The sequence below is a fragment of the Nicotiana sylvestris genome, chromosome 1 (assembly GCF_000393655.2).
Source record: "Nicotiana sylvestris chromosome 1, ASM39365v2, whole genome shotgun sequence".
In the NCBI taxonomy this organism is placed as follows: domain Eukaryota; kingdom Viridiplantae; phylum Streptophyta; class Magnoliopsida; order Solanales; family Solanaceae; genus Nicotiana; species Nicotiana sylvestris.
In genome coordinates, this window is record NC_091057.1 from 11,134,406 (window position 1) to 11,147,537 (window position 13,132).

Genomic DNA, 13,132 nt, shown 5'->3' on the forward strand with positions numbered 1-13,132 from the left:
CTATTTAAATCAATAATTAGCAAAATGGCATTTAGTTCTTCAAATAAATGCACATAACGTTGAGGTGTCTGTTTGGGTTTCGAGGAAACCCGATGGACTTTGGTTTAGGCTATCTTAATGAGTCATTATGCGGACAACATAACTGACTTGGCTATGTTTGACCATGATGTATGAACAGTTTAATAGAGTAAGGTTTCTACTTTGAAGTGCTAGACAAGGTACCCTTGAGCGGACAACTCAAGAGGGAAAGGCGCGGAACCGTCGACTACACCGTTGATCGACTGGTTTTACCGCAAATATGCCTTTGCCACATTTAGGGGTTATGATATTCGGAAGGGCGCAACCACTCATTATAAGCGTTGCTATAGGATTTGTTTTGGCACGAGTGGGATATGATGTTGAGAGATGCAATTACAATAATGAAACAAATTACATGTATTTTCACGTTCATAAAGTAAAGATTACAATAAATGCTCGGAAATGAAAACGGAATTGAGATAATGGTAAAGCAGTAAAGGGGAAAGCAATTAAAGGAAAAGAAAACACGAAGAGTCAAGTTAGTATTCATGGAGAAATGATTAAAAGCAGGAAATAAAGGTAATAAAGGAAGCAATAAAGTCAAAAAAAGAACGTAATGGTAAAAGCCTTAAAGCATCTCCCCAGTGGAGTCGCCATGCTGTCGACGCCCCCCTTTTTCCCTAAAGAGCGAAATCGGGTTTACGACATTATGGACAAAATAACTCTTATTCCCGTTCGAGGAATCGGGTTATGGAATTTGAAGAGTTGCCACCTAATGATTATAGTGCATTAGGACACTTTTAAAGAAGATAAGATTTTTTTTTGAAAGGTAAACCAGAGTTCGGGTAAGGGCTTGAGATTATCTCGAGGGGAAGGTGTTAGGCACCCCTCAAGATCCACTAGTGTGGTTCACGGCCGTGCTTAGTTATGACTTTAAGAAGAGTAGGAATAAACAAGCAAAGTTTGCACATAACAAGTTGAAAATTTTTGAAAGAAAAAAGACACAAGTGATTTTAAAAGGAGAAAGCTTAGTTGAAGAAACATTAATTTAAGAAAACATCAATAACTAAAGAAGGAGAAAAGGGGTCCTAGGTTTGAATATAATATGAATCAGTTTGGTGTAATACCCAGCAATCATTCTCGCACGAGATATTAGCACACCGTCATCATCTCCATATTCTACCCTTCCCACCCCGTCAAGGTATTAAACGCGATTAGTCTCGTTTGCTTATTGCATGCTAATACCCATCCCGACCTATTAGTCCTGGGGTATTTGGACTTCTAATCTTAAAAGGGGAGAAAAGGGGTGAGGGCATGTATGGAGTTTAAAGGTAAAAACGCTAAGGCGTCAATCAAAAACAAATAGCACATAAGGGGAATAAAACAAACATACAAAGGCTGCACATAAAACCCCTTAAGCCATACAACAATTAGTTTAGCATGACTTGCAATTACTGATTTGGTCTTAAGATTAAAACTGACAGTGGACAGATTAGTTTAACACATAGAGTTGGATAATAAGTCTACTTTGAGCCCCTCAGGTCCGGTTTGTTAGAAATTGAAGTATTTTAGGTGAATGATTTAGAAAAATACTGATTTCAGAAAAGGTAATCTGATGCAGAAGAATTTTAAAGGAAAGTACAGATTTCGAAAGCATCAAACTGTTTGAGTGAAAAAGCCAAAGAGTTATGCAAGAATTTTGAAGGCAAGAGTATTTTTTGAAAAAAAAGGATTTGGTTGTAGAATTATTTTAAAGGCAGTTTCAGGGACTGATTAAAATGCTTAGGCAAAACTATTTAAGAAAAACTGTGTCTGGAAAAGAATGCAGATTTGTAGAGTCTGAAAGCACACATGGTTTACAAAAGAGTTTTGTTGAAAACATTATTTAAAGAAACGTTAAAAAAACCAATTGACAGACTGCTGTTACTTAAACGGATTGAGCGAGTTGCAATTAATCCTATATGCATGACATCTACGTTCGATTTTTTAAAGTGGGTTGTTAAAGCATTGGTAAAAGATGAGCGTAATTATCCTACAGTTTTCCTAACGCATGTGCAGTTCCTATAGACATGATTTCTATCATGCTTGCAATACAAAATCCTATAGGCATGATTTTCTGAATGGTATGCAATATTAAATCCTATAGGCATGGTTTCTAAGTGATTTGCAATGTTAAGGTCCTATAGGCATGATTTCTAGATGATTTGCAATATTGAAATCCTATAGGCATGATTTCTACCCATTGACTGATGCGAATAACATAAACCCCTCCCACACCCTTTTATTAATATTCCCCAAGTCTTTTTACAAAGTTATTACAAAAGTGGAAGGGAAAGACTAAAAATAAATACATCAAAACTAAAAACAGACCCGAGGAAGCCCAAAGCAACCTTAATGTCCAACACATGCATTTTACCAATTCCAGATTCCAAGACTTTCTCTTACTCAGAATATTTTCAAAGTTCGAAGGAGCTTCAAGAACTCCAAGCAATGCTTAACATTCTGAATAATTGATATAGTAACAGAATAGTGCAGTGTGGAAGTGCCAACCCTCAGGCATCCAAGTTCAGAGGGAGCTCTAGGGTCCCAAAGCATGGCTTACCAAAGGGGGACAGAACTTAAAGAACTAAGAGTAAGTGTAAAGTGAAGGGGAAATTGAGGAAACCAAAGCAAAGGGCGGTTATACCCAGCCATGGGTAAGACTGGCACACCCCTGACCCTTTACTTAGCTTAAACAGATAAAGAGCAAACTTTAGAAGTCAGACAGAAGCCTGGATGGTGATTAGAACACCACCAGACTCTAGTCAAGGCTCAACACATAAAGGGGAATAAAGGGAAAGGGATCACATGAAACATTCATATAAACATCAAGAAAAGCATAACAGAATTTAAAGATGCAGGAGCATGAAGCAAAAACATAACAGACTAATGTATAGTCATATAATACCAGAAGGCTAAACATGTAGTGAGGAATTATGTAAAGGTAGAAGTAAACACGTAGTTTTGGAGCATGATATTTAAATTATAGAGATATACCAGTTGCAAGTTTCAAATAGCAGAATGACAAAGTAAGAAAACAGCCAGAGAAGCAAACACAAGCAGGACAACCAGAGATTCCCAAAGTCTAGCCTTGGCTTTCAGCCGGCTAGACAGAGCAGTAACACAGGTAGCAGAAAAGAGAGGGAAGCTTTGAGTGTGTGTGTGTGTATTGAACTCTAAATGTTCCTCTGTTTGAAGAAAAGAAGTGAGGTATTTATAGTTTGAAAACAGGTAGTAAGTAAGGTAAAAATAATTAAATATCAAATCAGAATCAATTAGGAGAAGGGACTTCCTTTAATTAAGGAGTCGATCTTGAATAGTAAAGGGCAAGGTTTTATTTAAGGAAAGAAAATCAATAACACATTGTGCAATAAAAGGTGAATACAAAAGAGAAGTTCTTCAAATACGCGGTTCAGGTAAATAAGGTAAGAATAAAATCAACTAACACATAGTAAATCAAGGAATTAAAGATTCGACAATATTGAATCAAGTCAGAAAATAGATCCAAATTAGACAAGGGAAGAATCAAATAAGCTCACATAATAGTAGTTTGAAATCAATCCCCAAAAATTAGGGTTATTTTGAAAGGAAAATGTTTGACTATAAAAGATGCATAAACTTAAACATGCAGGGCTAAGATTAAACAAATCGAGTAGTCATGCAATCAAAAGTAGAAGAACATAGCTATGAGAGAAATCAGAATGTCTTGCAAAGCTTAGCAAGAATCAGAGAACATGAGACGAATTTAAAAAATTAGGGTTTTGAAAGTAAACAAGAAACAAAAATACTCGCACACAAGTAGTCTGAAAACCCCAAAAAATCTAGGGTTTCCTCCTCGCAGACGAAAGCATAGCGAATCAGGCAAAGAATAAACTCAGAAAGTCCAAAGAACATAAACATTCATGGAAGCATAATGAAAGAAGAGACAGTAAAGAATTTACTCGAAAACCCTAGAAGAAAATATAGTACAGAAAATGCCTAGAAATCATAGTGAAAACACTTAGGATTTACAGTGAAGCCAAATAATGTAAGAAATCACAGTAGAACAAGTAAAAATCACAGAAACCCTAAGTTTTGAGAAGATGAACAGGTTTTGAAAAGCAAAAACTTGAAATGATGTAAGAAATACTTTGAAAACCTCATAAATAGCACGAATCTAAAGCAGATATAGAGAGAAACAAGAAAACCTCGAAATGGCTTAGGGTTTCAGAGAAACCCTAGAAGATGAGAAAGGTCTGGAAAGGGGCTGGTCCGAGTCGAACGAGTCAGAGATGAACTCGTAGTGCTAGGACACGCCAGAGATGAGCCGGAGATGGCCATAGAACCTGAATCGGAGGAACTTTGAGCCAGGGTCTTCAAGGTCAGACCTTGAATCTTCATGCAAAAGGAGAATAAGGGTGAGTGGGGTAGATATAGGTTACACAGGGCCTGGGAAGCCATAATTTCCGGTGGAACGAAGTTGTAGATCAACGGAGAGGGCTAGGGTTTCAGAGGGTGGTTGAGAGCATTTTGAGAGACGATGGGATACAAGGACGGCTGTTCTGTGTGAATGATTAGAGTTAGGGGGTCGATTGGGTTAAAAAAGGAAAGGGCCAACGGGGACCGTTGCTTAAAACAATCAACGGCCCTGATTTAAGATGGGATCCGGGCGGGTCCGTTTGGTTGGGTCTGGGTCGGGTAAAATTCGAAATCGGGTTGTAATTGGGTTGGATTGGGGTTGAAATTGAGGGTGCAATTTGGGCTAAAATTGAAATAAAAAGAGACTGCAATTTAAATAGCCAATTTTCCCCATTTTGATTTTATAAAAATAGTAAATAGTGTTTAAAATCAAATTAAAAATACCGAGTTAATAAGCAATGCATAAGTATTAATTAAAAAATATTAGAAATGATTTTTTGATTACGAATGCTATTAAATCGAGAAATAGGCTAAAATTGTAATTTCATGCAATTTTAGTTTAAAAATACCAAAAGGACTTGTAAAATTATGCAAATCAGTTAATAGGCCAATTATAATAGTTTAAGCGACCGTGCTAGAACCACGGAATCTGGGAATGCCTAACACCTTCTCCCGGGTTAACAGAATTTCTGGTTCGCAGACTTCAAAAGGAAAGTCAAAATTTCCTCGATTTGGGATTTAAAATAAATCGGTGACTTGGGACACCAAATAAACTATCCCAAGTGGCGACTCTGAATTGAATAATTAATCCCATTTCGAATAATGTCACTTAAATTGGAAAAACTCCCTTATATACCTTCGGGTGTGTAAAAAGGAGGTGTGACAGATCCATGCGACTCTGCTGGGGATCCAAACCCAGAACTTCGGTTCAGGGTTCAAGAATTCGAGCTTAGAATAATTGTTATAGTTGGCTTGTTTTATCTGATTTTTACATGTTGAGCCTAATGTGCTAAATGCCGCTTTTACCGCTTTGATATTGTTTGGACTGTATATGAATTGCTACGAAACCCTCCTCTCTCTGAGTCTTCTAAATCATCTGGGAAGTGTGCACTTCGTGTGACTTCTTTTCTGTTAGAGTCTTATCCCAATTTTAGAACGAGGTTTGGACAAGTTGCAAAGCCGGTGAAGCTTCTGTATTCCCGGTACGCTGCCCCCTCGGCTCGAGCTGTCCGCTCGGGTAAGCCAGGTCTAGAACAATAAACCCAGGTTTTTAAACCTAGTATAACAAGCCTCATGCCAGATCCCTAGTAGGAACGTTTGTTTGCATCATGTGCATTTGACCTTGGAGACTCAACACATGGGTTGGGTCTGTCTAGGACAGGTGTATCCAAATGAAAAAGACCATCCTGATGCATCTTACGTGCTACTTGCGCATCTGTTTGTTTCGGCTTGCATGTTGACCGGCTTCTAGGACAGAGGAAGAAAATAAAAATAAAAATCAAAAAGAAAATAATAATATAGGAGTGAGAGGTAGGTATTTAGAAAATTCTGAAACTCTGCCGAAATTCCGGGAAAAAAAAAGTCATCTCCAAATGAGCCAAAGTTTTCAACTGCCATGTTCTATCAAAATTGGCGAACTACGCGGGTCTGATTCTCACCGGATGTGAGATACGTAGGCAAACCTCATCGGTTCTGGCCCATAATTTTCAAAAAAAAATCCAAAAATATTTTCCTTTACTTCCTCTCTAGAAAAGTCTTTTTTTTTAAACCCCAATTTTCAAAAAAAACAAAAAAAAATATTTTCCATTACTTGCTTCTTTAGAAACTAATTGTTTTTTTTTAAAAAAAAAATATACAAAAGTATTTTCTTTTATTGCTTCTTTAGACCCTAATTGTTTTTAAAAAATATATATATATACAAAAATATTTTCTTTTAATTTCTTCCAAAAATCCAAAAATGTTTTCATTCTTCTTTCAAAATTGAAAAGAAAATTCAAAATTCAAAAATATTTCATTTTTTTAGAAGCATTTTTTTCATAAATTCAAAATAAAATTCCAAAAATATTTTTCTTTCTTCTTTAGAAGTTTTTTTTTCTATCGAAATTCCAAAAAAAATAGTAAAAGTCTAAATTAAAAAAAAATCTTTCTTCTTTCGAAATTCCCCCCCAAAAAAAATTGAAATCAAAAATATTTTCTTTCTTCTTTATAAGTCTTTCTTGCGGAAATTAAAATATTCCAAAAAAAGAGTTAGTTTATTTACTTTATTTTTGGTCTTCCCGAACTACGCTAGTTTGATTCTCACCGGATGTGGGATACGTAGGCAACCCCCATCGGGTCCAACTTCATTTTTGTAAAAATAGCCCAAAAAGAACAAAAAATTTTGTTTTGATTGTAAATAAAAAGGTGATGTCATTCTTGTCTAAAATAGTTGAATGTCCCAAAAGGGCGCCGGAAGGCCGTTTTTGCAAGAACAACCACCTTTAGTAGTTTTTTTTAAGGTTTTGGCCGTTTAGCAAACACAGCCTTAAAATCTTCTTCCCCGAAGTGCTGAAAGGCCGTATCTGTAAAGCCGGATTTTTTATGAAATTTTTAAAAAAAAATAGTGATAACCTTTTCTTGAGTCAAAATGAGTCATAACCTTTTAAATTAAATTACCCTAATAAATGTGCAGGATGAGCACAGATGAAAACAAACCCTTCGCAGCTCTTGAAGAGATCCCCTTACAACTCCACATGTGGTGGAATGACCTAGGAAAATGTAGCTGAGGAACTGTGATAAAAGTTTTGGGTGGTCTTGTCGGACTTTTTAACATCAAGCCAAGATTGGACGTGATTGAAGTCTTGATACCTTTTTGGGATCCGACTCGCAATGTGTTTCGCTTTTCTGATTTTGAGCTCACACCCACGCTAGAGGAAATTGCGAGTTACGCCGGCCTTAGCGGAAACCTTAGAAGTCGGTACCCGGTGTCACCGAGACCAGTATCTCCTCACAAGTTTCTGGATATGTTGAGTATTAGCCGGGATATTCAGGATGGGAATTTATCTGGAGGGTTTTGCACTTTCCAGTTCCTGTACAAACGCTATGGAAATCCCCAAGGTTTCGAAGCACCGAATACTGGTCTGACCCATGCCGGAAATAAAGATAAATGGGAAGCAAGGCGGGGTTTGGTTTTTATAGTAGCATTCTTGGGTGTTATAATATGTCTGCGAAAAGATGGCAACATAGAATTGGGCCTCGTGGGAATGGTTGATGTCGCAATCAAGAAAGCTAATGGCACATTAGTTCCCCTGATCTTATCTGAGATTTACAGAGCTTTGACCATCTGTCGAGAAGGGAAAATTCTTCCAAGGCTGCAACTTACTACTACAATTGTGGATACTGGAACATCTCTGCCACCATGTCGGGTATATGAACTACGACATGCCCGGTTTGGATTGCATCGAAGAATTTGAAAGCCGAGTGGCGGGGGTTGAATTTCCAGAGGGTACCGAAGCTTGGTTTGCCCACTTGAGTTCTTTAACTTCGGATAAAATTGAGTGGACGTTCGGATGGCTCCCTACCACCGAAGTCATATACATGTCAGCTAAAGTGTGCTACTTTCTCCTAATGGGCATCCGGAGCATCCAACCATATACTCCTCACAGGGTTTTGCGCCAACTAGGAAGATTTCAAACCGTCCCCCATGACGAAGATTTGAGTGTACATGTCGTCGAATTGGGCCCAAAGGCTGTATTTCTAGAAGGAAGAGTTCGCCAAGTTTGGAATGAGTGCAGATTTCTCGAACCCAAGACTATGGTGCAGGATCTAGCTAGAGGTGAGGTGGACCACAATTATATGGTTTGGTTTGGTAAAAGATTTCAAATTCCCCGAGAGCCCGAGAGACCTGCTAAGAGACCTCATGTCCAACAATTCACTAACGACTCGCAGGAGCAGTGGGGCTGGTTGGCAAAAGAAGAAAGATATAGGGCTAAGATAAGTAAATTAGAGGGACAAATCAGGGACCTCAAATTTGGCCACAGTATCCAAGCTGCCGCAGATGAAGGGGAAAAGAAAAAGCTAACTCAGGAAAACGAAGCTCTCAAAGCTCAAATCCATAAAATGAGAATAGCTGCTAGAAACCCGGAAAGAAGCCGGGCAGATGAAAGGCTTATAAGCGGTCTGAGAAAGAAAGTAATTGAGTGTCAAGATGACCTAGAAAAATCTGAGGCTAGTCTAGCAAAAGTCCGAGCACAATTGGCAGAGAATGCAGAAGGGCGGGCAGAGTTTGTGCGACAAATGAAAAGAAAATATGAGGGGACAATCGCCAATTTAAAGAGAAAGCTAATCACCCTTGAAAATGAGGCGGACAAACAGGACAAGAATTTTAAAGACGATAGGGAACATTGTTATACTTTGATGGCCCAAATGGACGAAGATATGCAACAATTGCGAAATCAAAATCATCATGACACTCAAGTGTTGGAAGCCCGGAATCAGCAAATCGGGCGTTTACTTCAGGAAAAGGGTATTGTCCGAGAGAGGGTTAGAGCCATTGCCGACTACATCGTCATGAAATGCCACGCATGTGAGGATATGACTCAGACCACTTTCTTCGCTGCTGTAATGACATTTGTCTGCCAGATAATGAGTGATTTGGAGCGGCTTCAAGGGGATCTCGCACGTAGGCCCGTGAGACCGAATGATGTCCCACGGGCCCAAGGATTCGAAGCATTGATGTATTCATGATTTTTCACTTATTGAGTCTGTATTTTGGAAATTATTTTTTAGTCTGTTGGTAGTTTTAAAATTCCAAGAAAATGAGTAGTTTGAAGTCTTTTGTAATAGAAAGTTTAGGAGTTTTATTAATGAAAATTTGAAAATTCCCCAAAAATGTTTCTTTATTTTTCACACTTGTTTTTCTTGAACTACGTAATGATTTGATTCACGCGGCGTCGTGATACGTATGCAATCCTCATCGAATCCGGTCACGATTTTTGTAAATAACTCAAATAAGAGAGGGATGTGAAAAAGAGAGCCAAAAAAAACCAAAAGAAAAACGAAAAAAAAGGGCAAGGAAAGAGAGGAAAGAAAAGAGTGGAAAATGGGAATAAGAGGAGAAGTACAAAAGCCAAAAGTGGAAAGAAAAAGAAAATTGTGAAAATAAGCAGAGCCGGGATGAAACATGCAACCGTTGCGAAACATGTAGAAACAAATTTAACTGTATAGGTGCATCACACCCCAACGTGCGATTTCCTATGTGTTAATTGCTTCAAACTAACTGGTTTGTTGTCTACTATTGTAAAGGTTCTATAGTAAGGTGGTTGGTTTTGTGGTAGTCTGGCTTCACATTCATACTTCACAAGGTCAAAAGGAAGCGTTGAAATGTCTTCGGAAATTCCTCTGCCAACAGTTCCTATTCCAGAGGATAGTCCGATCTCGGCCATCCCAATTTCTGAGTCAGCAACAGCTGAGGAAAATAGAATTCTGCGTCTCCGCATGATGGAAATGTGGGACGCCTGGGCCAATGGAAAAGAACCGCCAAGTGCGATCCCTGGATTCCCTGAGCTTTTTCCCAGGGCAAGTGGGACCTCCAACATCCCCATAAGTTATTCAAATACCCCATTGGGATATCCTACCATTTTAGCCCACTTTGCTGGAACACCTTCTGAGTCTCGCCCCCAGGTGTTAGCTTCAAGTGCGGCTTCAAACATATTCACCGCGCCACCTTGTTCAGCTACGACACAACCTGCTTTACCCAGGCCAAACTTTTATTCATCTTCCTTCACATTTCAAGCACCATCTTTCTCAGTGGAACCTCCTCAGTTTCCTACTTATACTTACCCTCAACCACCCCAATTTGAGTTCACTGCGGAGCAAGAAAATACCACCAAAACTCCTGAGCAAGAAGAGATTGTGAGGAAGATGAGGAGTATGGAACAGAGTCTCAAAAGCATACAAGGCTTGAGTGGACAGAAAAGTGTATCCTATGCCGACTTATGCATGTTCCCTCATGTGCACCTACCATTGGGATTCAAAACCCTAAAATTTGAGAAGTACGATGGGCATGGTGATCCTATTGCTCATCTCAAGAGATATTGCAATCAGCTGCGAGAAGCCGGTGGAAAGGAAGAACTATTCATGGCCTATTTCGGAGAAAGTCTGGTTGGCATCGCATCTGAGTGGTACATGGACCAGGATATATCCCGCTGGTACATCTGGGATGATCTTGCTAGAGATTTCGTCAGGCAGTTCCAGTACAACATCGATATTGCTCCAGATAGGAACTCATTGACAAACTTGAAAAAGAAATCCTCAGAAAGCTTCCGAGAGTACGCAGTTAAATGGCGTGAGCAGGCATCCAGGGTAAAGCCTCCGATGGATGAGGTTGAAATGGTCACAACTTTCCTTCAAGCTCAGAAAGCTGACTACTTCCAAAATATGATGTCCACAATGGGTAAACCGTTCGCTGAAGCTATCAAGATTGGCGAAATGGTTGAAAATGGGCTAAAAATGGGTTGAATTCTAAGCCAATCTGCTATCATAGATACCTCCCAAGCCATTCAAGGTGGGTCTGGAGGAATAGCAAAGGGAAAGAAAAAGGAAGAAATATCCATGGCAGTGTCAGGTGCAAGGAGAAACTGTACTCCCAGATCCCTTTTCTCACAAAGGACCCCGCAACACTATTACCCTCACCAAGACTTGGCATATACTCCTCAACCATACTCGGTCATGAATGCTCAGCCTTATTTCCGGCCACAACAACAAGCCAACTGAAATCAAGCTCCATTTCCTAGAAACCAACCTCCTTACCAAACCCACTACAACCCACGTCCTCCACAAAATAATTTCCACCCTCATGAACCGCCCAAGAGGCCATATTTCACACCAATTGGCGAAACCTACTCCAGCCTGTTACCAAAGCTTGTTCAAATGGGTCTGCTACAGCCTGTTCCTCAAACCAGGCAAAACCCAGCATCACCCGCTTACAGAGCCGGTACCCGATGCGCCTATCACTCAGGGGCAGAAGGGCATGACACGGATGATTGCTGGACTCTGAAGAGAGCCGTGGAGAATTTGATAGAACAAAGGAAGATAGTGCTGAAGGATGAAGATGTTCCCAATGTGACCAACAACCCACTGCCAGCCCACAATAACTGGCCGGTAATTGGAATGATTTGTGAGGATAAGGAATTTGACCAAACATTGAAGGCCATCATTGCCATTGATGATGAAGAAAAGAAACCAAAAGCTGCCCCGAAGCAAGATAAAGGGGAGAAAAATAAAGAAACCACCCCTCCAAAGTCAGAGAAGAAAATTGAAGTTGAGACTGGGGCAACGCCTCCCAAAGATGTTGTTCTCTACGTCCCTCAAGGCCGTAAAGAAAAGCAGATGACATTGAGTCCTCCCAGAAGATTCGAGCTGAACAAAACAACCCAGATGTATGTGCCCAAGGGGGCTTATGTAATGCGGGGGCCAATTCAGCCGTCGAGGCTGAATGAGCCCGTGGTTATTGGACACGTGCCACATAAGCCCATGAAAGATCCTACTGATGTGCCCTGGAACTACAACAAAATGGTGGTGACCTATAAGGGCAAAGAAATCCCAGGAGAAGTTCAAGAAAATAACCCTGTTGAAAAGTATTCCAATTTGGAAGAGGTGAACAACGCTACTAGAAAGCGCTTCCCACTTAAGAAGCCCGTGAGTGCCGAAGAAGTGGAGGCTTTCTTTCAAAACATGAAAATGGTAGATTATGAGGTGATTGACCAACTTCGAAAATTTGCCGAACAAGTCTCCTTGTTGGCTTTGTTGATGAACTCCGCCGAACATCAGAAGGTATTGATCAAGACCCTTAACGAAACATATGTGCCTGTTGACACTTCTGTAGAGCAGTTGGAGAGAATGGCAGAAAGATTTTTTGCAATCAACCAGATCACTTTCAGCAAAAATGATTTGCCCTCAGAAGGGGCTGCACATAACAAAGCCCTGCACCTAACAGTCAAATGCAAAGGGAACTACGTGAAAAAGGTTATGTTGGACGGAGGCTTTGAAGTATACATTTGCCCACTTTCAACTCTACAGCGCATGGAAATCGGGACCGAAATAATCCGACCCAACAATGTCTGCGTACGTGCCTTCGATGGCATCAAAAGGGACACAATTGGAGAGATCGATCTAATTCTGACCATCGGCCCAGTAGACTTTAAAGTAACCTTCCAAGTTCTAGACATGGACACATCCTACAACTTTCTTTTGGGGATGCCATGGATTCATGCAGCGGGGGCTGTACCCTCTACTATTCATCAGATGGTGAAGTTCGAGCATGAGGATCAAGATATCGTGGTCCACGGAGAAGATGAGCAATCAATTTATCGGGACCCATCAATCCCATGTCTTGAAGCAAGAGAAGGGAGTGAGCACATAGTTTATCAGGCTTTTGAAATTGTGGTTGCAGACCAGTACAAATAAGGAAACCCTTGCCCCCAACCCTTCCTTTCTAATGCATCAATCATGGTGGCCAAAGAAATGATCGGACATTGCTTCAAACTGGGGAAGGGACTTGGAAAATCATTGCATATTTGAACTTATCACCCTGCCCACCAGTGAAAAGTTCTTCGGGGTAGGCTTTCGACCCACTCTAGCTAATATAAGATGGGCAGATGATAGAAAGAATGATGGTTGGGTCTTGCCTCAGCCGGTT

General features: G+C 40.0%; 1 protein-coding gene across 1 annotated transcript; it reads left to right on the top strand.

Moving 5' to 3' along the window:
- The first annotated feature begins 11,364 nt into the window (after window positions 1–11,364).
- On the top strand, window positions 11,365–12,900 carry LOC138890128 (uncharacterized). The gene has a single exon (XM_070173492.1). The coding sequence runs from the start codon at window positions 11,365–11,367 to the stop codon at window positions 12,898–12,900; it is 1,536 nt and encodes a 511-aa protein (XP_070029593.1).
- The last annotated feature ends 232 nt before the right edge of the window (window positions 12,901–13,132 follow it).

Bases quoted from the DNA above. Each gene is read 5' to 3' on its own strand.
- LOC138890128 (XM_070173492.1), top strand. From the start codon at position 11,365: ATGGGTCTGCTACAGCCTGTTCCTCAAACCAGGCAAAACCCAGCATCA.